This window comes from Talpa europaea (genome assembly GCF_964194135.1).
Source record: "Talpa europaea genome assembly, chromosome: 14".
Lineage (NCBI taxonomy): Eukaryota > Metazoa > Chordata > Mammalia > Eulipotyphla > Talpidae > Talpa > Talpa europaea.
This window is the reverse complement of record NC_140082.1, coordinates 78,960,494-78,984,848: the sequence shown is the minus strand read 5'-3', so window position 1 is coordinate 78,984,848 and position 24,355 is coordinate 78,960,494. Positions and strand designations below refer to the sequence as shown.

General features: G+C 46.0%; 1 protein-coding gene across 1 annotated transcript in view; it reads left to right on the top strand.

Annotated features, from left to right (window-relative positions):
* Positions 1 to 24,355, top strand: part of LOC311183772 (neuronal acetylcholine receptor subunit alpha-7) — a gene marked incomplete at both ends in the record, with an annotated part of 89,866 nt that overhangs the window by 34,315 nt on the left and 31,196 nt on the right. The window contains 2 exons of the mRNA XM_084253374.1: positions 4,951 to 4,995; positions 11,758 to 11,867. Coding sequence (XP_084109500.1) covers positions 4,951 to 4,995; positions 11,758 to 11,867 — 155 coding nt within the window. The remainder of the gene's footprint in view (positions 1 to 4,950; positions 4,996 to 11,757; positions 11,868 to 24,355) is intronic.

Sequence of the window (24,355 nt, the reverse complement as noted above, 5' to 3'; positions counted from 1 at the left end):
AGTACATTATATCATCATGACAATTTTACTCTAAAGCAAGACATGATTGTTCTGGGAGACTGATTTTAAAGGGCATGGCTATTTCAATCAAAATCTACTTTAAAAAAAACACTTTTCAATGTACGATTGACATATAAATAGCTGTACCTATTTAATGTCTACAAGTTGATGAGTTCGGAGATAAGCAGACCTGTGAAACCCTCACCACTCTCTATGCCATAAACACATCTGTCACTCCAAAGGATTCTACATGCCATCATCACAGCTACTGCTACTACCTCTGCAGCCGCTGCTACTGCTGCTACTACTCCTGTGATAGGGACACTTAACAAAAGATTTACTCTCCTAAAAAACAAAAACAAACACCTCATTTCAAAATTAAAAAAAAATTCCTAACAAAATTTTAAGCATACATTACAGTGTCATTAATTCTAGATTCTATGCTGCAAGGACAGCTCTAGGACTTCTCCATCTTGCAGAACTGGAAGTTTATATCCTTTGCCTGCTACCTCCCCAGGAACCCCCTCCCAGCCCCAGCAGCCACCCATCTCCTCTGTGCATCTGTGAGTTCAGCTCTTCTAGATTCCTCCTATAAATGGCCCCATGTGTTTGTCTTTCTAGGTCTGGCTTATTTTGTTTAGCATGATGTCCCCAGGTTTATCCACGCTGTTGCAAATAAGAGGATTTCCTTTTTTTCTTTAAGGCTTAATAATGTCCTGAAGGGCTCATTTAAAAAAATAAATGAGCTTTTTAGACCAGTTGGCTTCAGGGATGCTTTGCCTGAGAGTCCGTGGCAACCAAGGTTCCTTTTTCCTCCTTGTTTAGACCCAGGGCTGGAAGGAATAGGATTTTGTGTGAGAATCTCTTGGGATGTGCATGTGTGTGTGTGTGTGTGTGTGTGTGTGTGTGTCTGCACATGTTGCAGCCACACAGGGACAACCAGTGACACTGAGCCCTGAGTCACATTTCATAGCCTGCATGATGCTGCCCTCGTCCCTTTTTGTCTGTCAGGTGACAGGACAGCTGTTATGTCCCAATTCCCAGAAGAGGAAATGGAAACCTCAGAAACCCAGTGCCTGGGGGCTGGGGGCTGAGAGTGGAGCCCCCAGGGTCCTCTGAATCTGGGCTCTGCTCCTCCAGAGACGGGTCAGGACAGGGTGGTGATGGCCAGACGTTGGCCTGGGTTCTGGAATCTGAAGCTCGGGGGCCACCTCCTAGGCGGCTGGCTCTCCAGAGGCCCTGCCTGTTGTTTATTCGGGGATCCTGGGACAGGGCTTGGAAACAGCACCCCTGCTGCACAAGAATTTCAGAGTTGGCCAGGTACCATGCAGCTCTCCAGGGAAGTGCCTGTTGAATGCTGCTGCATCTTTCAGGCACTCCAGGGCAGCACAAGAGGCTGGTGGCTTTGGTGTAGGGGAGGATATTTCGCTGAGAGAGAAGGAAGCTCTCCTCCTGCAGTGACGAATTGGATGCGGTCCCTAAGGAAATTCTGGCCAACGGGAGGGTAGCCTCTGTATGTACTGCCAGAAATGTCCTTCTACCCGAGGCTGAGGGGCATCTGGAAACCACAGTTGCCAACCAGTCACCAGGCGACTTTCCTAACCAAAGGCTGGGTCACAGGCCAGGGTCTGCGCCCACTTCAGAGTGTGCAGAGATGTGCACAGTTGAAGGCAGAGTGGAAGTCAGGCCCCCGCCCGCAGAGAGTGGACAGTGGGATGTACTGGGGTGACCTGAGGGCAAGATGGGAGGCTGAGAGTGGTGGTGGGGGAAGGTGTGTGAGCAGGGTGTGTGAGAGAAGACCTGGCCCCAGACTTTGCCGGCTCTGGTCATCTGGTGGACCTGAAGCGGTGCGAGCGCCTCCTCCCACAGGTAGCCATCTGCCTGTCACTTTCTGGGAGCTGGCTGCAGCTCTTTCCAGACTGTTGTTGGACACTTGTAGTTCTTGCTGCCGCTGGCCTGGCATCACCTCCCTAACACCTCCTCAATTCTCTGGAGCCGTAGGTCAGCCTGGAGTTGCTGGCTTCCTGCTGGAGTCCCTGGCGGATCGGAGGCAGCCTAGCCCTGGGCTTGGTTCTGCCCATGTGGCCCTGGGCTGAACAGGAGAAGGCGTGGGGTGGTCAGATCCCTGACTGAGAAGGGAGCCCTCACAGGGCAGGTATATGGCAGGGGCTGGTGAGGAACCTGTGTCTTTGGTATCACAGGACCTTAGGGTGTGCTCCCCGGGATGCAGGCTCATCTGGGGCCTGACCCTTCCTCCCACCTCAACACTCTGGACAGTCCTCTGTCCTTCTTTGAGGGTGCCCTGCTCCTTTTCTCAGTGAACTGTCACACCCCCACCCCCATTCTATATCCCCTGAGCTCTGGAACAATGTCTGTTCAGTCCCCACTGAAACAGGAAGTTCTCCAAGAACCTTTGTTGAATGAGTGAATGAGTGAATGAATGAATGAATGCATGAAAACTTGGCAACCCTGTGGCTTGTATACTGTCCAGACTTTACACTTGATTCTTTGAGCAGTACAACTGGAGGGCAGGGATCTTCTTCTGCAGCTGAATAGAGGTCAGACTTGGGGGGCCAGTGTTTGGGGGTATCACTATGTCTAGGGGCATTGGGGAGCACTGAGTGTGGGCAGTGTGTCCAGGGGCAATGGGGGGCAGTGTGAGTGCTGGAGGCACTGTGGGGGCCACTGTGTGTGGAGGGGTGCTCCATGAGGGGTTGTGGGGGGCCAATATTGGGGGGAGGGGGAGGAAGGACAGCCCCTCTGGGAAGGCAGACAGCAGCCTCTTTGTGGGTGCTTCTGCAGGCTTTTCTTCCCATGCCCCTGGAGGCTCCCCTACCTGGCATTCCCCAAGTCCCAGGCAGGGACTTCCTGCTACTAGGTGTTGATTACAGTTTGCAACGCAGACTGTACGGGAGCCCCACGCTGCTCCACACCGCAGAAGTTCCCCTCTACTCTAATGAGGTTTCAGCTAGAATGCTGGAAAAAAGACAGTCTTTTAATTAGATTGGTAGTAATTGAGCTCCCAAACCACAGAAGCTTTTCTCTCAGAAGATGAAGACATGATGCAATTAAAAGGAGGAAAGCCACCTAAATGGAACACTGGCTAATTTTAAGTCCACTAAAAACAACAACGCCTTAATAAGTTGAGACAATGGGTATAAGTCCTAAGAGTTTATCGTTGCTTTCAGGTGACCATGGAGACTGAACCAGAACTAGCGCCTGCCTGTGTCCACACCCAGATGTGTGGCTCTGACGGGGATCATGTGCCCTGTGAGGAGTGGGGTGAATTAGCAGCTACACAACTTCCACTGAAAATCCCTGGCATGTTTTATTTGCAAAATGAGGAGTATTTTTTTCTGTAACCCAACTGGCAGCTTCTTCTGGACACAGTCCCTGCCTGAGTCCCTATGGAACTTCATCTCTTGTCCCTCCCCAGCAGCTCTTTCCTCTATGGGGGGAGACTCCCCGCTCCCCCACCCCTCATCTCACCTCTCTAAGGTGCCCCGGGTGTGACCAGCTGGGGCAAGACATCCTGCCTCCAAAAGTTTGTGTCAAACCCTTATATGTTCAAAGTATTTTTATTTTAATGAGAAGCAGGACCAGCTCTCGTTTGCAGCCTTGCCTTCTGGCCGCCCCAGCAGACGCCACGTTCTTTTTCCTCTGGGTCTGTCTGTGAAAGCCCTCAGCCGGAGGAGCTCATAGTCTCGGCTTCAGGGCACGTTCTGCACGGGGCATTAATAAATAATTTCTCCTGGAGAGAGTGGCAAATGCTAATTTACAGAGTCCTTAGGCTGGAATCGAGCGCTGCATGCTGGATAACAAGCACCATGAATGCGGGAACCCGCCCTTTTGTCTCCGTGCCCTCTGGCTTTGGCCAGACCTCGCGGGGCCTGGCCAACTGTGCTAAAATGCCGCTGCATCCCAGTCGGAAAGGCTGATGCCCTCCGAGCACCTGCTTAGCATAGATGTTGCTCCTGGTGGCTCCCACACATAGAGGGTATACAGATATTGAAACATCAGCTCTCCAAATTTGAATGAGTCCTGCATAAAGTTCATTCACCTTCCTGAGCCTTAGCTGGTTCGTCTGGACAGGGTCCACCTTGCCGGTGTGTAACAGGGCCTGGCATGCTGTCTGGTAGAGAGAGGATGAGAAGAAAGTCAAGCTGACCAGAGACAGGGATCAGCGAAGGTGGGTCCCACAGCCTGCTCTGGACCACGTCCCCTCCCCCCTTCTGGGGGTGCACTGAAGGGAGAACACAAAATATTTAGATTTTTTTTCCCAAATTGTAATTTTTTTTCTTTTTGTGTAGAAGAACTGGGGTATAGGCCAGAGGTGTGGGGGCTGTGAGGATTCACCAGAGACAGAGTAGGGAGCAAAACAGGTGGATTTACTGAAATGCACTGCTGAGGGGGGGGGCAGCAGGCAAGACAGGAGAGGTCTGCTGTGCCATGTGGGTCACCTCCCTGACCGGGGATCGAACTCAGGTCGTATTGTTTCGCTGAGACTCAACGCCTAGGCCACCAGGAAGGCCCTCTTTAGGTTTTTTTAAATCTCAACATATTCTCATAATAAATCAACTTTAAAAAGCTGAAATTTGCATCCAATTTTATCTTTAAGTACTTAAATTATATTTAAAAATGTGCAAGGGGAAAATAAGCACAAACATTAGCAGGTGCCACCTCCCAGCTGAGGGTGTTGCAACGTTTTCATTTTCTTCTTTAGACTTTGCTGTCTCCTGTAGATGGTCTATAATAAATGTGTTATTACTTCAGAATAAATAGGAAAGCTTCACTCCAGGCTCATGTCATATTTGAACATTCTCAATGCCTTCAAATTTGCCCATACTCGGACAGTCCCAGTAACCAGAGTCCCATAAAAATAATTGTCTTGCCTTCTTTTGTAAACCACAGAAACCACCTTTAAGTTTCTTCTTTTTTTTTTTTTTTAAGGATGAGAAGAACCAAGTTCTAACCACCAACATTTGGCTGCAAATGGTAAGTTGACACAATGGCAGTGCCTCCTGCAAGGGCTTTCCTGCTCTCCTGTGTCTCTCTTGCTTCAGAGAGACACTCACACTGGAATTTCAGGGAATGCAGAGGTCCCAATAGAAAAGTCAGGACTTTTGTCCCTGACTCCATACCTCCCCACAGTGAGGTTAAAAAAAAAATCCACCTTTGCATGTATCTACAGCACTACAGTCTGCAGGGCTCAATATCCGCTTGTATGTCTATACTGGGAATTTGGGGAAATTTCAAAAGTGCTTCACTGGAAATGCATGATAAGCTGCAGGTATACAGTGGGGTGGCCATAATCTGCACCCTGAATGGTCCTCGGGGCTCAGGAGCACCTCACTTGCTCTCAGTACCATCCAGACACACCTTAGAATCCTAGAGGTTGCTTCAGCCAGAGGTCTTCGTAGTTCCTGCTCTAGTAACCTTGCAGTTTTGAAATGGTATATTCCATTCATGAATTTGTAGCTTGACAATTAATATTCTCACCTAAACTTAATTGCAAATGATGTCACTTTCATCAAGTTGTAAATCCAATTGATCATTGAACAACTTGGGGGTTAGAGGTATAGACCCCTCACATAGCTGAAAATCCATGTGCATAACTTAACAGTCAGCCCCCTGCACCGTGTGGTTTCTGAATCCATGGATTCAATCAATTGACATCCATGGTTAGTGGACTCTTTTCATGTGAAACAAGTGAAAGAACAAAAAAATCTTTGCAGACCATCTCACGTCAACCTCATGTTGTTCAAGGGTCGACTGTATTGCCATTTAAGAATCAAACTCAGTTTCCATTTTAAATGGGATCTAAAAAGCATAATAATTTAATGCACATATATCATTTAAAAAAATATATGGACAAGCCCTTCTTTGACAGTCAGATATTTCACATAGTATAATCCTGGTTCAATTTCAACACATAATTTTATCCTAATATAATACAATTTTATGTCTGAAAGTCTTTTATTAATCACTGTATTTTGATGTCCCAAATGTAAGTATTTTTATAAAAATGATTTCTTCAGACAATAAATGTTAAAATGTTTTTCTTCTGGGTCAATTTTGGGTTACAATGATTATTGGTACATAATTTATCAAGGTGACATTAATTACAAATTTTAATAAATAATTATTAAACGTGAAAGCTTTGTAAATGAATCTCTCTACCAAAGATGGGGTTTTGCTGTACATTAATTTATGTATTCATAGATGGTGATTTTTTATTATTAGAAATGAGACACTGATAAAGGTTTTACCATCAATTCTGTAACTTTTAAAAATAGCTGTAGTGTTCAAGCAGAGTTCATAATGAGAGGCATTTCGTTATTCAATTCCTTCAACTTCATCCAGATTATATGCCAAACGTAATGTAGTTTTCATCAAGGGGAATCAGCTGACAACTTAAATAGTTTGTCCTTCAATTTTGTCGAAAGCAAAGAATTAAAGGCAGGAAAATCCACCTGGTCTCTGACAGTATTAGTTACCAATTTGTAAGATCATTCACATAGCTTCTCATATTTTGACTTGACTACTTGTTTGAGGGACAAAAGTAACAGGGTAAGAGTTGAAATAAGGGGAAAATGTCTTTGTGAAGTGGAGTTGAGAGAAGTAACCATAGAGGCAAAGAACATTCCCAGGGGCTTCCCGGGCAGGTGACTTTTAGTGGGAAAACATGTAAAGTTGAGGGACAGAAAACAGACTTACTTGTGCTTAGCTACATGTGAGACCTTGCAGAACCCACTCTTCATAAACACAGGAGGAACCTTTGAGAGTTTTCCCTGCACACGTGAGAGGACCTTTCTTCCGTGAGTGTGCCCCAGCTTCACACCTGTGTCCACCTACACAGGCCTGGGAGCAGATCTGTTCTTCCCCTGCCCTTCTTGATATCGTGTACACACACACACACACACACACACACACACACCCGCCCCAGGGCCTTTGCACTTTCTTGCCCTGCCTGTAAGACTCTTTCCTCAAGAACAACTTGCTCTTCTCCCATACTTTTAACAAGTCTCTTCCTAAAGATCCTCTTTCAGTGGGGACTTCTTGTGTTCCTATGTTCTGACCAAAGACCTTCTTTCCTATCCTCAGCCCATTCTGTTGTCTTTACCTAAGTCTTGCTCAGCTCAGGGCACTGTAACAAAATACCATAAACTAGATGACTTGTCAACAACAGACATTTATTTCTCCTAGTTCTAGATCTAGAAGGCCAAGGTCAGGCTGCCATCATGGCTGGGTGCTGGTGAGAATCCTCTCCCATGTTCTAGAGCAGAAAGCTAGTTCTCCCCATGCTTTCCATCAGGGCTAATCCCATCGGGAGAGCTCCACCTTCATCACCTAGTCACCCTGGGAGTCTCCACTTCCAAACACCTTCACATCAGGACTAGGGTTATAACATGAATTTGGGGGTAGGAAGGGACCATGCAGAGCCTATAACACCCTGCTTCACTTTGTTTACAATACACTTGTCACCATGTGACATCCTGTGTGTTATTGTTCTTTTGTTCATTGCCTCTGAGCCTCCCTCCCCCACCAGAAAGTATGCGAAAGAGGGTGAGGCTTTTTTTTTCATTTGTTGTCTACCGGGAGCTCCATGCTCCTGCAGACGCTAAGTAACTTTTGTGGAATAAATGAATGAAACAAAATACTCAAGGTGAACCTAGAAGAGCTAAGATACTATCATGCAAAATAAAGCCAACCCCCAAATAACCTCTGGACTCTGTAGCATGAGATAAAGCTCTGGAAATTCTGGGGGATGCGGCAAATGCTTCCTTTTTTACATAGTTAGAAATTTCCCACGCCCTTAAAGATACAGAGATGCCGTGATATCTTCCTTAAAAAGCAAAACACCTAATATGCTAAGGTATGTTAGGTCATGGAGAGACCTGTCTCCCCAGTGCCTCCCCAGACCTCCCCAGTGTCTCTTCAGTGCCTACACTTCTGGGCCCAAGCAAGTGGTTAATCTTCAACAACAGAGATGATTTGACATTTTTTCAAAGGGTGTTGGTTTCCAGGAAAAATATTCCTGCTTCATTACTTACTGTTGAGGAGTTCCATAAATAAACACTCTTGCTTTGGAGGAGCTCACCAGAGACCTCTAAATTTCTTTCAAGCACAGCTTATTTCTAATTAAGACTTGCACTTGGAGAAGCATCTGCAGCTTCATTTATTTTAAAACTCGCCTTTTTATCTCATTTGCCTCTTTATCTAATCTCCTGGAACACCTGCTAAGTAGAAGGCATTGGACTAGGTGACTCGTGTGAGGACTCACACATGGATGAAACCCAGATTCTACTTTTAAGCCACTTACAATCAGGCTGTGCAATTTGTTTTCTAACAAGAAGGTTAAAATAGCAAAACCAATACCTCCCTAAGAAAAGGACAGGAGGCAGGCTCGTAATGTGGACAGTGGGGTTTGCAGGTGGAGAAACCTCTGCTTTTCAGAAATGAAAGGGAGAGAAGAAAAGACACAGGCTCTGCTAATGGGAAGATCTAAGAACACTGGCATTTCTAGCTGTGGTCCCAGGAATTCATGCTTGTTTCCAGCAGTCCAGCATATGGGAAGCTCGCTGGGTGCCTGTGTAGCAGGACACCAGTGACACCTTTATCTGGAAAATGGAGCTCACTGGAAAGCTGTGACTCTAGCTAACAACTGAATTGTAAGGAATCAAAAGTGTTTTGGCTTTAGAACAACCTTAATCACCTAATTGGAACCTCTGCACCCGTCCAGCATTTCTATCTGGAAAGCTGTGTCACTCCTACTGTGTCATAGCTTAGACCTGATTGCAGCAGGCCAGGCCTCAAAAGCTGCCCTGGGATCATTTATAAAGCAGCCACTACTATGATGCTTGCTCTTTTTTGTCCCTGTCTGGTGACCAGCCTGGCCTGACCCCGCTCAAATAATGGATGTGCACATCACCCAAGCATACACCCACCGCAGGGCCTTTGCACTTGCTTCCCCTGTCTGGGTGCATAAGCAAAGCTTGATACCGAAGGTGGTCAGGGCCCAGAGTCCCCAGGGAGAACAGAACATGGACAGAAGGGGAATAGAGAGTGCAGGAAAGTGCTCCCAACAAGTGGGTGTCCCCTCCACCCCCAAGTTTCATGTTGCCAAATTCCTGTTCTGAAAATCTGAATCTACATCAACTCTTCTCCAGAATAATTGAATTCTGGGGCTGATATTCTACAAATGATAGATTTCCCATATATTCAAAAATAAAAGAGGTAAAACATGTAAATAAATTCTCTTTGACCTCTAGTTTGTGATTTCCCCCCTTTATCTCACATTCTTAGGGTTTTCCTGTTATTGAGATAACCTGAAGGAATAGAAAGCTGCTGATCTATTTACCCCTTCCTATTCCCAAGGAGGAAGCAGTTGGTATATTTTCTCTGCAGATTAGTTTTATGATTTTGGGAGGCCTGACAGACATAATCTGATTTAATCCATGTGAAGAAACAGCTTCTGGAGAAACATTTGAATCACCCCAAGATTTGCATTTGTCTTAGAAACATCTGTCTTATGGGATTTTGGCCATTCTTTTGGCTTTAGATTTTTCATCCTTCTTGTGTTAATTCTCTATATTTTACCTCCTATTTCTGATCATGGAACTAGGAGCACTCACACTGTAGACTGTCAGAATGCAATCTGTATTTATTACTAAAGTGTTTTCCTTGTTAATTTCTGCACATGCCACGGAGTAAGTCAGACGGCTGAGGAGGTATAAGAACAGGACTCAGACGGCTGAGGAGATGGCTGGAGGGTGCTCTGCTGGGGAGTGCCCTCAGCTCAGTGGCGGTGACAGTACAAGTTTGCTTTTGAAGATCAAGTGCCCCCACGCACTCCAGACAGCCCTCCCTGCCTTGCTGTGCCCATCATTTCAGCCTGCCATGCCCACCTTCATGGGCACTGCAGACAGCCTGATGACCCTGCTCTGTGGGTAGTAAGAGTGACAGTGACAGGCCCTGTGACCATCAGTCACCAACCCAGAGCACCCCAGGGTGAGATATAATACTGTGGTTAAAAAACAAAAACAAAAACACAGGCATTGGGCATAAAAGGACTTATGCTCTGAAAGGGAGAGAAAAGGGAATGCCAGGTAAATGGTGCAGAGAGGGAGCAGCTGTGGCAAACAGCAGGCCAGTGCCCAGGGGTTCTTGCAAGATGGTGTGAACAAGACTGGCCATTCTGGGGACTGGAGACTGGCCTCCCTTCCCCTCTCTCCTCGTCCTAAGCCCTCTCCCCTCATCCCTTCCCTTGCCTCCCTTTCTCTCCTTAGCCTTCCTCTCCTCATCCTTCCAGCCCCCAAGTACCCATGTAACTAGAAATATCAACGGGTAGATCTCTATCCTAAATGCCTCTGAGGATACTTTAGCACATCTTACGTTAACACATTCTTATTATCAGGGGCCCATGGCTGTAGAATGACCTTACTCATCTGGACACTCCCTCCTGTCTGAATTCAGAGTGGCCAGAGGTGTGACAGCCCTCGGGGAAGCTTGCCTGATCTCTCCAGAGGTGGTGGGGTCTCTGGGATGCTCTTTAATGCCTCGATGCCAGTCTCAAGAGCCCTGAACCCACCACTCCTTGGCTGCAATTCCCAAACCCAACAGCTCTGAGCAGTAACTTTCCCCCCTTTGATGTCATTTTTGTACTTGACATCACACTCATTGGCTCTAGACTCAAACTGAAATTGATGCGAGACAGAGGCATTATTTTGCATCTCGCTTAGTATCCATATGCTTGCTTTGCTACAGAACTAATGACCTGTTCTGTTATGGGGACATACCCCTCTCCTAGCTGGGGTGTTCCATACGTTTCTAAATCTGACAGAGTTGAGCTCTAGGGCACAGATGGCCCCTGGGGGTTGGACATAGGATGGGGGCCCATTCCAATGACTGACTGGTTATGGTGCTCTCGTCAGAACAGTTGAGTCCCAGCCTGTCAGCCCTGAGACCTGGCTGGGTGGCACTGGTCATAGAGCAGCTGCAGTGAGGACCACACCTGAGCAGTTCTTGCTGAGCTAGCGGACCCCAGAGAGGACTGGCATGCCTGGTGTGGGAGGGAGGACCCAGCCCAGCCTTCTTTGGCAAAGGTCACCTGAGAACCAATAAGGAGAGTCATGTTTGGGAATGCTTCCTAGTCCTCACCTGTGCCCTTATTTCCTGTTCTGAATTTTTCCTCTGAGGCTGAGTGTTTGCTTGGTAAGGCTGTGGCATCAGAAGTGTTGTTCCCGCGAGAATATATGAATTCAAGTTTGAAAATGAGCCTTTAGACATTGCTGAGAGGCTTGTGTCTACCTGCCAAGGTTGTTCCATGGAAATGGATAGTTGACATTTCTCCATTCTGGACCTTATTACCATTGAAATAAGTGAATTTAATTCCCAAAGTGACTTTACAATGGAAAACTTTGAAAGCAAAACCGTTATTCATTTGACTAGAAATAACCATCTGCCGTGGGAGGGGAAGGCTGGGGGCGTGCAATGGGCCGGAATTCACTTTAAAGCCTCAGTTTGGATGTGGTCATGGTGACAGCAGGACCCGAAATGTGATTTTTATGCTATTCATGGTCATTTCAGAAGGGATTATTTAATCTCCAGTTCCTTATCCTTTATAGAGAGCAACTCAATTATGTAAATAAATGTCTGGAACTCTTTTTGGCTTTGGATTTATTGAATAATCACACATAAAATTATTAGGAGGCAAGGAAGCAGCGTGCTACTAATGTCATTGTCTGTGTGTGTCAGTCTTGGACAGATCACTACTTACAGTGGAATATGTCAGAATATCCGGGCGTGAAGACTGTGCGCTTTCCAGATGGCCAGATCTGGAAGCCAGACATTCTTCTCTACAACAGGTAAGCACCCAGGGCAGAAGGAAAAGCAAGTTCATTCTTGCATGTTTACCCATCAAAAAGCACCAGATTGTGCTAATTGTCATTAGCACCGCTAATGACATTACCTATCATTAGCGACCATTGCTCCCGTGATGCCCTGTATGTGGCCAGACCTCCGAGGAGCAGCCCTGTCCCCTTCTCCATGTTCTGTGCCTTGGGATATAGGCTCTTGTCACCTGCCTTGCTGCCTAAGCTGCTAGCGTCCATGTTCTGTGCATCATGGTTACATAGACGTTTGTCTGGATGCTAGTGCTGAGCATCCTGCGTGCCGCCAGGACGGGCAGCCTAAGTTGCCAGCCTACAGGATGCCTGGCTGGACCGATGTTTGAGGCAAGTGCCTCATTTGCTGTCTCCCCATCGTGTGTCTGGAGAGGCCTGCTGCACAGGTCACTGAGTTCTCATCGTGCAGTTCTGCGTACCTGACAGGAGAAAGGCAGCAGTGGGTCATGTTCTTATAATCCTTCTCCTGAGGTCAAGAAATAAGGGGTTTTCCAGGAAGCCCAGGTGGTGAAAGTTGCAGACTAGAGGCCCACCAGACAGGTATCCAGACAGGGTGAATTTCTAGAAGGATTAAATTCATTAAGCCACGGTGTCAGATAAGAGAATCCAGAGCATGACTTGCCAATAAGGTCTGGAATCTGATAATCAAGGTAACATAAAAGAAAGGTGTTTACTAACTATGCTGCTGGTCTCACCTGGAAGAGAAGAATCCCTGTGTCACTGCCCTGTGCCTTGGGCCACTACCCTGGGTGGTCACACGGTGGTCACCTGGGCATGCCCACAACCCACTGACCTGTTGGTCTTACAACAGCTGCTTCCAGAAAACTGGGTGATTCCATTTCTTTTAATTCTTTCTCTGTCTTTCTTGCTAGTCTTCTCATCTCACTGGAGTCATTGGTTCTGTGTCTAGATAGGTACCCGCTTCAGTTTGCTTCTCCACGGCTGCTTAAATTTGTTCAGACAACAGATCTTTGAAACATGTCTAAAGCCACAGGAAGTGTCTCTTATTGAGTGGGGGAAGCACATGAATTTCTGTGCTTGGCCTTGGGATCTTCTGTTTCCTGACGGTACATAAGTTCCCCGGGGCTGCCATTGTTTAAGACTTAACTGACTTAAACAAGAAAATGTTATGGCCTCACAGCTCTGGATGCTTGGAAGTTCAAGATGGCTTTGGATTTGGTTTGTTCTGAGTCCCCTCCTCCTGTAAACTGCCACCATCTCCCTGTGTCCTCTTGGCTTTTCCCTCTGTGTCTGTCTGTCCTTGTCGCCTATTATAAAGACAATCATAGTGGGTTAGGGCCCACCCATGTGACCTCCTTTTGCCTTAACTTTTGCCTCTTTAAAAACTCAGTCTCCAAATACAGTCACATTCTGAGATATTGAGGGTTGGGAGGCCCTCATTTAGATTTGGGGGAGGCACAATTCTGCCTGTGGCAGGGACATTGCTGTCAGCTGCATAAGGATGAGGGATGTGATGAGCCAGACTGGGTGACAACCTTAGCCAGAATAGTTACTAAGTCTATGACATTCAGTTTCAGATTGTTCCTTGGCAAAACAGGGAAATGCCACTTGATAAAGTTTGGAAGGATAACTCTGCGGATGCAAACTTTGTGCAGCTCGTTTCGTGTATGGTATTTTGCAAAGAGTAAATATTCAGTAACAGCACTTGTGTATTTAAGGTCATGAGAATGAGGATTTCAATTTACAGTAAGATGGTATGACAATTTACAGAAGAAATGTCAACACTATTTTTTATTGTTCTCAATTCAGTTTTTTTTTTTAATAAATCTGAACTCACGAATATGATCTGGCAGATTATTAATAAAGAGGTTTTAAGAGATGGTTCTCACAGCGTATGTGTAAGATCTTAAACCCCAATAAATAAAATGTTTTGCCGATTCAAATGTTCTGGTATGCTTATGTCATTCAATTTCAAAGTATAAAGTTACGGTGGTCTCTGCTTGGCTAACGTCGCCAGGACCAGGTCCTCAGGAAAAATGCCACTTTCTCCATACCTGACCCACCTGAAGGCCCCAGAATGCCTTTCTGCTCATCTTCCTTCCTTGAACTCTCAGAATGGTCCTTCTCTTTCCTCTTCTCCCCCGCTTCCCATTGACCTTGCCATTAGGCAAGGCATTTAGGGAGGCTGCTTCCTTCTCTGCTTCGGATTTTCTCTGAAATGGGAGGCAGGACGTCCTTTCTGTGGTAACTGCTACTTCTGTGGCTGGCACCTCCTTCACCATGCACACCTTGCGGACAAAGCCGCTTACCAAACACATTCATCCAGTCACATACATAGTGGCTGTTATTTTTACTGCCTAACAGACACTCCTGACCTTAGTGGCTTAAAACAACAGCTTGCAATTTCTTTCCACACTGTGGGCTAACAGTGCCCGGAGGCTGCTTGGCCACTCCACGAGATGTGGATGGAAGTAGTCAGCTGGGTTTCGATGTATGGAAATGTGAGGGTATGGCTGGCAATGATGAGGCGTCTCTGGGCGCTCAGTGGGAGTAAGCACTGTGCCACCCAGTTTCCTACAAGAGCCTTTGCCTCATGTTACAGGTGTCCCCCAGCTTAGTGGCTGGGCGTGCTGTAAGAGGAAGAAATTGGGGCACCAGGGCCCATGTGCCACATTCTGTTGGGCAGAGTGGACAGGGATCTAGCCTGGATTTAAGGGGGTGCTGGTCCCACTTCTGCAGGAAACACAGAGAGGGAGGCACGCCAAGACGACTTGCTCTGCAGAGCCCAGTTGCCCCCTGTTAAGAAGGGAACTGTTGAAATAGAAAGGGCAGGTTAAAAACATGGGGAAAATGGAAAGACTAGAAAAGATATAAGATGGAGGGAGCCCCTAAAAGGAGCACCAACCTACCTGTTCCTTGCTAGGGCCAGGAGGAGGGGGAGACAGACAGTTTCCAAACACAAAGCACTCCCCTATCCCTGCCCTGCCCTGCCCTGGGGGCTCCTCTGCTGTTTGGATCCCCTTCACACTGCCTGAACCCAAGTATGAGTTCTCTGCCCCTCCCTCCTGCAGCTTCCCCGTGCATCTGCTGCCTGGCGTGTGTCTTACAGCACCTCAAAGTACCTAGACTCCTTCCCGCTACAGGACATTGATATGGCCCCCGCCCACCTTGGTCTCTCATCCCTCCAGCTTCCACTGAGCCCCAATGCATCTCTCTGTCCTGTGCCCACCTAGAAAGGGGCTCCAGTCCCCTGTGGCAGGCAGGGTCTGCCACCTGTCCCCCACCCCTTAACAAAGAGCACTTAATAAATACCTGTGCGCAGACCAGCTGGGATTAGGAAGGGAGTTTGCAGGAATTAGGAGGAGGCATGAAGAGAATGGCTCTGTGTGATGCCAGGGCTGCTAAGAACAGTGCAGCAGATGCAAAGAATCAGGCTGGCAAACCAAAAACACAAAGCTGTGACCAAGTGAAAAAAACTGACATGGAAGTAGCAAAAGCACACCGGAATTTAATAAGACCCTGACCTTCTGGAATTCTGTTACTAGGGATTTTGAAAGATGTTAGACTGAATGTTTTCCACTAGTTTCCAGCACTCAAAATGCTCTGTCCTCTCGATAGGCTCATGTGATACTTCATTAACATGGGCGGGGGGTCTGGCTTTAAAGAGGGGGACATGCCATCATTCTCTGGAAGCCATTGCTTTGAAAGGAGCATTGATTCAGGGTAGGTGAAGCGCCATAAACATGTCCATCACATTCCTCTCTATATTCCAGTTTGATATTAGAGTCCATGCGTGAGCTGCTAATGGCTTTTGAGATGTAATGCATTTCCCTGCTTTGAAGAGTCTGGGTCGTTGTCGAACAGCCATCTCTGCATCATTTTTGGGATGGGCTGAGTTATTTCCCTGATGGATGGTGAACAAGTTACGGTGTTGCCAGCCAGCTGGCTGGGATCGCTCTGAGCAGAGGACAGTGCTGATAAAAGCCTCCCTGCTGGTTGCTGATCCCAGTAGTTCTGGGTCGCTTTATCCTGCTTTTCTTTAAGCCTGCAGTTCAAGGATTTTTCTGAATACAGTCTTGCTCAAAGTGAATAGCTACTGTAGATGGCTCATCATGATTTTCCCCTTTGGAAAGAATCAAAGGCCTCCTGCTTCCAGCACTTGGCTTGCAGAGGATAACCTGAACCCCAGCGGTGTTTCTGATGGCCCTGTGCTGTGCAACTATGAGCAGCTGTCTCAGCCTCTCTGGGAAGCTCCGAGTTGTTCAGGCAGAAAGTCCTATAAACTTTGTTGATCGAATGACTTGAAGATGTTTTTGTTGGCTTTGAATTCTTAGGACAGGGTAGGGGCAACAACCATTCCTTTATTATAGCCTGTGCATAAACAGTCCGTGCAAAACTACATTTGCAGGCTCTTTACTGGCTCGGGGACTCTTTCTGTCACACGTTCCTGTGACTGTGTGGCTGGCTGCAGAGCCCAAGGAAGGGACAATGTATACAGGACACACCTGGGCACCGTGTGAAGACTCATAACAGTGCTGATCAATGACTCACCTGGCAAATGGAATGCATCCCCTTCCCAAGTGTCCTAGGCCCCCAAAAACCCAATACAAGATCAGTGCAAATCATTTATTTAGGAGGGAAAGTGAGACAGAGACTGGAGGAAGCTGATACAGGATAAATTAAAAAGCAAGTTGCTCCATGGACAATGAGGGCCTCTTCCTACTGGGGACCTCTGCAGTGTTTATCTGCCTCTGTCAGAGGTTGACAGTTGCTTCCAGAGTGTCAGCCTCAGGCACCTCCGTTTGTGGGCCCCATGCATGGGCCGAGTGTGCTCTGGAGCGCTGAGCAGGGCTGCAGTTCATCGGAGGAGGCAGTTGTCAGGGCCTTGGGCATCAGGGGGTCACGGTTGATGAGCTCAGCTAAGTGCAGACGAGTTGCACACTCAAGTTCCAATTCCTTGCCCCTTGTTGTGATTGCAGATCTAATCCTGGCTCGTGCTGGGGAGGAAGCAGTGAGGTGAGTGGTCTGGAGAGCATCCGAGGACTCAGGGGGTTGTCAGCCAGAGCAGAGGGGGCCGACAGGTAGCAGAGTCACAGAGAAGAGCCAGGACCTGCATGCTTGTGAGTGACAGCAGCTTGGCCGAGGGCTTGTGCATTATTGTGGCATCACACCGTTTCTTCCACACAGTGGGTTCTTAGGAAGTCAGTGTCTCGGGGTCAGTAGCTTCACAGTTAGTGGCTCTTGAAATTATGGTATCGTGGTGCCTGAATAAGGTTAACCTGTTTGTGCTGGAAGGCTAGGGTGGGGGTGGAAGTGCATTGCTGAAAGGGCATCAGTACCAGCTCCTGGACGAGGCAGGGATCTCCAGCTGAGCCATGGTAAGCCTGCAACAGCTTTGGAGCTCAGAAAAGGAGGCTTCACAGTGTACTGCTACAGCATCTGCATTAGCACATACTTGGATCTAATCTGGAGGGAAGCTGTTTCTAAGTTACGGTGAGGTGAGAAGTGAATGGAAGTGGTCAACCTGTGTTTGCATCTCCAAAACCACCCTCATCTGTCCATCTCCACCTCCCCTTTCTCACCCCTGCTGCTATTGATGTTGGTTTTTAATTAGTTCATTCACTCCACCAATATTTAGTGAAGGCTTACGTGCTGTTATCACACGCTGTTCTCCGATCTGAGACTGCAGCAGCAGCCAGCCAGGCAAAACCCACTGCCCTCCAGGAGAAGGGGGGAAGGGATGAGCACATATCGGATTATAGGGGTGTCAGGAAAAATATGCAAGGAGAACATGTGAGGGCTAGAGCTGGGGGTAAGGGGGGACCAACAGAATAGCTGGAAAACAGCAAAGAAGCAAGTCATACAGAGTCAGGAAGGTGAGTGTTCTTGAGATGGAGACTAGAAAGAAAGAGGGGAGAGAGAGGGATGAAAGGTAGGAAGGGGAGCAGGGAGGGGGAGAGGCGAGGGGGAGGGGGGAGGAGGCAGGGCAGCAGACCTGAGGAGGAGAGGAGGGTGACCACACACCCGCAGCATGCTGAGTGTGACTGTCTCCCCCTCCGAGGTTATCAGACTCAGCCTGTCATGGTCTTTGAACCACTTTTCAACTCTGTGAGTTCTAGAAAACTGATAGTAATGCAAATCATTCCAGTCCATGGAGAAGTCAATGGATTTTGTCTGGTAGACTGATTCCTCTGCTCACAGATCAGATCGGCTCTCCTGGTTGCCTGGGCACCCGTTAGCTCCTTGGATGCGCCTTGGAATTGGTTTCTGATGCTGTGCTGGTCCCTCATTAATTAAGAACTTCAACAAAGTCTTTGACTTAGGTTCATTTTGTATGTGTGTGTCATGATTTTATCTTTTAAAAAATGTATCCTTGTTTGCTTGCCCTGAGGCAGGAACGTGTCTTCTGGGTCTGGCCTCAGGTGGGAAGGGCTGGCGTGGCTGGAGAGTGTGGCAGGAGAGGGTCAGTGGCCCCCAGGGTGACCCAGGCTCGAGATCCGGGCTTTCACTGTGAATGACAGCAGAGTCTCTCATCCTCTTTGCAGAATTGTGCCTCCTTTCTTTCTCGCTTTGAATAAGTCAAAATACTTATTCGCATTCTCTTACCTTGTCGATGGACTCCCATCTTGTGGTCACTTTGTCTAAAAATTATGTTCTGGGCCTCCCCGGTGGTGCAGCGGTTGAGCGCTGGGCTGCGAAGCTGCCAGCAGCCTCTGCAGCACCGTTCGATCCCCGGCCACCAGCGAGGGTCCCACATGGCGCGCAGATCTCTCCTGCCCTGCCCGCTGCTCCCCTCAGCTGTGTACTTCGTCAGTCTGTCTGTTCTGTTTCCTGCTCTGGCTCTGGTGAATTCTCTCACCCTCCCGCACTTCTGACTGTACCCAGTGCTTGTATAAATAAATAAATAAATCTTTTTTAAAAAATAAATAAATAAAAATTATGTTCTGCTTTTCTCTGCACATCCCTCCCGGTTTATGGCAAAGGGGTGTGTTTTACATTCATTATTTCCTCTAGCATTTCAGCAAAATGGGTGGAGAGAGGACATGACAGCTTGTCCAGCCACTGCGAGCCCAGATGCTGTCTACCCGGGCTGGTGAGGCCCAGCAGTCTGCACCAGTGTGGACTGTTGCCCACCGACTTTCAGGCCCCTTCTTGGGCCTACCCTCTCTGCCCTGCTGCTGTGCCTCCTGAGTCTGTCTTAGCATCTGTATTTCTCAGGGCAGGAAGCTGGTGTTGGGAAGGTGCAGCCACTTGCCCACAGCCACCTGGCTGACTGTGCCAGCTCCACAGCCTGGAGAGGCTGGGGCTGGCCGCCTCTGCTCCTGCTACTTGAACACTTGTGTTTCTATTTCTATACATTGGACAATGGAATACTCTGTCCCTCCCTCAGAGCTGACACTCAGTCTTCCTCTGCTCCTTGCTGCCTCAGCCGTTTGTCTTTATTCTGGAGGAGGGGAACCTGCCTCTTCCCAATTTCAGCTCTCCTGTGGGATTTTCATACTGCCACTTCCTGAGGCTCTCCTCTCAGCATCTGACATCTAAGTTTTCCTTGACGAAATAAATCCCTTGCTAGCTGGAAGCCTCTGTCCAATGGGCTTGTGCGGAATTCCAAACAGCGGCTAAATGTTGCAATGAGCAGTTTTCCAGGGAAGGCTCTGCATCCAGAATGGCCTGGGCAAACTGTCCTCCTGCCTATGGGTCAGCCCCTCTGCAGTGCCTGCCCTCTGCTCCCTGAACAGCCCAAGAGCAGGGCTTTGGAGATGAGCTTATTGATCTCCGTGGCATCCGACACAACCAACACGATTGTAAAGGTCCGTGTAATAAATATGTGAGACAGGAGTTCGATAGGAAGTTCAGTCATCATCATGAGCTGCCAGAGGGAGGGGTGGAGGGGTGGGCAGCACAGCAGTGGGGGCCAAGGTCAGCCCCCATCCTGCTCCCTCCCAAGGCTGCCCACCCACCCAGGGCTGTCCACCACACAAAGGATCACATGGGACATTGTGATTTAGAGAGAAAAGACACTTAACAGAAGGAGAAAGATTCCTCTCGCAAAACCCCCAGGACCTCAACTATGCAGGGAACAGACTCCAGCTGAATGACCCCTTGGCATGTATCAAAATCTGGAGAAACTGAGGTGGGTGGGGCAGGGCCCCAGGGCTGGTGTGGCTGATGTGTGTCACTTCAGCTCAGTGTATTTTGCACTCAAATACTTTGTGTGCAGTACTGGGCTTCTAAGAGGACACATTCACTGCCTCAAGGGTTTGTAATCAGAAACAAATCACTTTACTCTGGATGGGCTCATTTGATTTGATTTCATGATGGGGGTGACATATGTGGAATTGTAGTAATTTATGTTGGCCCCTGACTTAGGACAAGTGGCTTCAGGGACAGCACAGTTAGATTAAAGCCTGGGGCAGGCAAGACTCTGAAGCCATTGCTTTAAATTCAAGAGAGAAAATAAAAAATAGGATTAAACAGTCAGGGTGAACTTCAGTCTGAGTTCAGATAAGCCCAGCTGGGTTTCTCCTCTGCGACTCCGTTCCTGGGCCCTAGCTCAGCTGCTGCCTCTCGGGTGCCTGGTGCTGCAGAGAAGTTGGTGCCTCTAAGCATCAGGTCACGTGGCAAATCCAGGTTGATCACTCTTGGTCCTCCCCTCTGGCCATAAGCTTCATCAGAGGTTGTCATATTCTATTTGCATCTTTTCTCCCCAAAAGTCAATGTGGCAAATAGCACATGGAGCATCAAATGATAGGGAGCAAATGCTGTGTTGGGGGCCCAGGAGAGGGTGGCAGGAGGGCAGACTGGAGGGCACTAACACTTGGATGTCTTGCTCTCTGGACTGTCAGATCAGTCTTCCCAGCATCTGTAGATAAAAATAATAATAATTAAAAAAAAGTGAATTCTGGTTGCTTGGGCAGGGATGTCGGCTATGAGTCATAAAATGTATATTGTTCTGTTACAGGGCAACCCCGATATAAAACGGGTTGCCTGACTATGGGTCCTCACCTGTGCACTTAAAGGGGACTTAAATTTCAGGCACACACTAAATCTAAAGGTTAACAAAAGTTTATTTACAAGGGAAAGGGAAATGAGGAAATGTACAAATTAGGGGAAAAAGAGGGAGATAAATTTTTAAATGTGTCCTACCCGTTCCGTCGACCTGGAATCCCAAATGACCCACCAAGACCAAACCTGCCTGGCCAAGAGCACAAGCCAAGTACCGGGGACACCCCCTAATATGGCTGGTTTTATTGACAAACAGAGAAAATGGCTACTTAACTTGGCCCTTAGGTCCTCGCAACTTTCCTTTGGGGATCATGGGATTTGTAGTTCCCAGTGTCTTGATGGAGCGGGGTTGGGGGACATCCACAAAGCCTGTATGGAGTTTGCTCAGGACATCCTTTCCTCCTGACAGTTCCAGTCTGAGAAGCAAAGTTAACCTGCGATTATCATTCTTCATTCTCCTTTACTTCCTATTCCGATATGTCCTGAAGGATTATCCCATTTTAATAACTATGGTTATCTTTTAACATGATTTATGGTATTTTTAAAAAATAAATTACACCTTCTTAGTAAATCAGATCCTTCTGTTATTTTCTTTATTCTCTATGGTGTTATACATTACAAATGCATTCAATGAGTTTCTTCTAATATTTCAGTAAATTAAATGTTTTTGTTTTTTAATTTTGTGTTTGTTTCCTGAAAGTTTTGGATATGGTGTGAGGGAGGGGGCCCAACTTTATGCACAAAGGATAAGAAATATTTCTGCTATGATCTACTGAACACTCTTTTTCCCACTAAATTGAAATTTGTTTATTTATGTGCCAGTAACACAAGTGCTAAGTAAGCAGGATAAACAGAAGAAAGCATGTATCTTGAAATTTTAAAATATCCGTGATAAAGACAAAACCTTTAAAGGTACTCAAAGTGAAGAATCATTTTAACAAGAAACAATGTGCCTGAGTTAATAGAGCATTACCCTCAAGTATTAAAGAGAAATTATTTTTAAACAAAATCTTTGCTGAAATGAAAAATCTAGGCAAAAACTAAGGCAGGTTTAAATGTGTAAAAACTCAGGTGTCTTACATCATGTCTAAAAGAATTAGTTAAGGGTATAGTTCAGCAAATTGAGCTGAAACTAAGAGGCAGACATTGAATGCAGTCAGCAGTTGTTAGCGAAGAAACCATGAAATACTATGGTCAGATTTAAATATTTGACACTATTTTTAAATATAAATAGTCACTTAGAAGTTTGGCTCAGTAGGAGATTGAGAAATATGGGAGTAATGGCACTTTGCTCTGGGGATTCTCTCATTTGAGTATGAGAGGGATATCCTAGTTAAATGTACAAAACGAAAATAAGTGCAAATAGATCTATGTGTTAAATATTTGAGTAGATTTCAGAGGAACAGAAATGGTATTTTAACTTCCAAATCACTAGACACAAAATAAGAAATGAGAAAAATTCAAACAACTCACCAAGTACATGAACAGAAAAATAGGAAGAAATATAAGAAAGTATGGTAAAAAGGCAACTAATAGAATAACAGAAATAAGTTAAAACAATCACTAATCATGAAAATACAGATGGGTTTAAATCCTAGAATAATGCCTAAAACAAAATAAACTCTGACTGAGCTAAAAACAAACATACACACAAAACAAATAACTTTTTTTTTTATTTTATTTTTATTTATTTATTTATTTATTTTTTAAATTTTTTTAATAAATTTTATTGTTATATTCCCCATACAATTGCAGCCCCCCCATTCTGACCCCAATCCCTCCCCTCCCGCCCCTGCCCCCCTAAAGTGTCTCTGGTTCATAGTTTTTTGTTGATTTTGATTTTCACTTTCTTATAGTTATTCATTTTCCTGGTCCCTTTTTTAAGTTTTCTAGATTCCTGCTATGAGTGAGACCATCTGGTATTTTTCTTTTTCTTTTTGGCTTATTTCGCTGAGCATGATCCCTTCCAGCGCCATCCATGTTGCTGCAAATTGCATGTGTTTATCTTTTTTGAATGCTGAGTAATATTCCATGGTATATATGGACCACATCTTCTTGATCCAGTCATCTATTTTTGGGCATTTGGGTTGTTTCCAAAGCTTAGCTATTGTAAACAGTGCTGCTATAAACATAGGGGTGCAGGTGTTCTTTGGAATTGATGTTTCTGTGTCCTTTGGGTAAATACCTAGGAGTGGAATTGCTGGATCATATGGAAGGTCTATGTTTAGTAGGTCCAGAAATCTCCACACAGCTTTCCACAGTGGTTGGATCAGTTTGCACTCCCACCAACAGTGCAGAAGAGTTCCTTTTTCTCCACACCCTCGCCAACATTTGTTGTTGCTAGTTTTTTTAATATGTGCCATTCTCACTGGTGTAAGATGGTATCTCATGGTAGTTTTGATTTGCATTTCCCTGATGACAAGTGATGTTGAACATTTTTTCATATGCCTGTTGGCCATTTGCATTTCCTCTTCAGAGAAGTTTCTTTTTAGCTCTTCTGCCCATTTTTTGACTGGATTATTTTCTTTGTTGTTGTTGAGTCTCATCAGCTCTTTGCAGATTTTTGTGATCAGTCCTTTATCATTAGTGTTGGGTGCAAAAATGTTCTCCCAGTTGGTGGGGTTTCTCTTTATTTTTGTTATTGTCTCTTTTGCTGTGCAAAAGCTCTTTAATTTGATGTAGTCCCAGCTGTTTATCTTTGCCTTCACTATCACTGCTTTGGGTGATGTGTCTGTAAAGATGTCTTTGATGTGCAAATCACGTAGTGTTTCGCCTATATTTCCTTCTATATATTTTATGGTTTCAGGTCTTATGTCTAGTTCTTTAATCCATTTTGAGTTGATTTTTGTGTATGGTGTGAGGTAGTGGTCAAGCTTCATTCTTTTGCATGTAGCGACCCAGTTTTCCCAGCACCATTTATTGAACAAACTTTCTTTGCTCCAATGCATATTCTTTGCTCCTTTGTCAAAGATTAGTTGACCATAAATCTGTGGGTTTATTTCTGGATTTTCTATTCGATTCCAATTGTCTGTATGTCTGTTCTTGTTCCAATACCATGCAGTTTTGATGATTATGGCTTTGTAGTATAGTTTGAAGTCTGGGAGTGTGATGCCTCCATTCCCTTCTTTTTTTTTTTTTTCAGGAGAGCTTTGGCTATTCGGGGTTTTTTGTGTTTCCATATGAATTTCATCAATAATTGTTCTATTTCTTTGAAGAATGACATTGAAATTTTTATTGGAATAGCATTGAATCTGTATATTGCTTTTGGAAGGATGGCCATTTTAATAATGTTTATTCTTCCAATCCATGAGCAGGGGATGTCTCTCCATTTCTTTGTGTCTTCTTCTATTTCTTTTAACAGTGTTTTATAGTTTTCTTTGTATAGGTCCTTTACCTCTTTTGTTAGATTTATTCCCAAATATTTGATTTTTTTGTTTCAATAACAAAATGGATGGTTTTTTTTATTTCTTCTTCTTCAGATT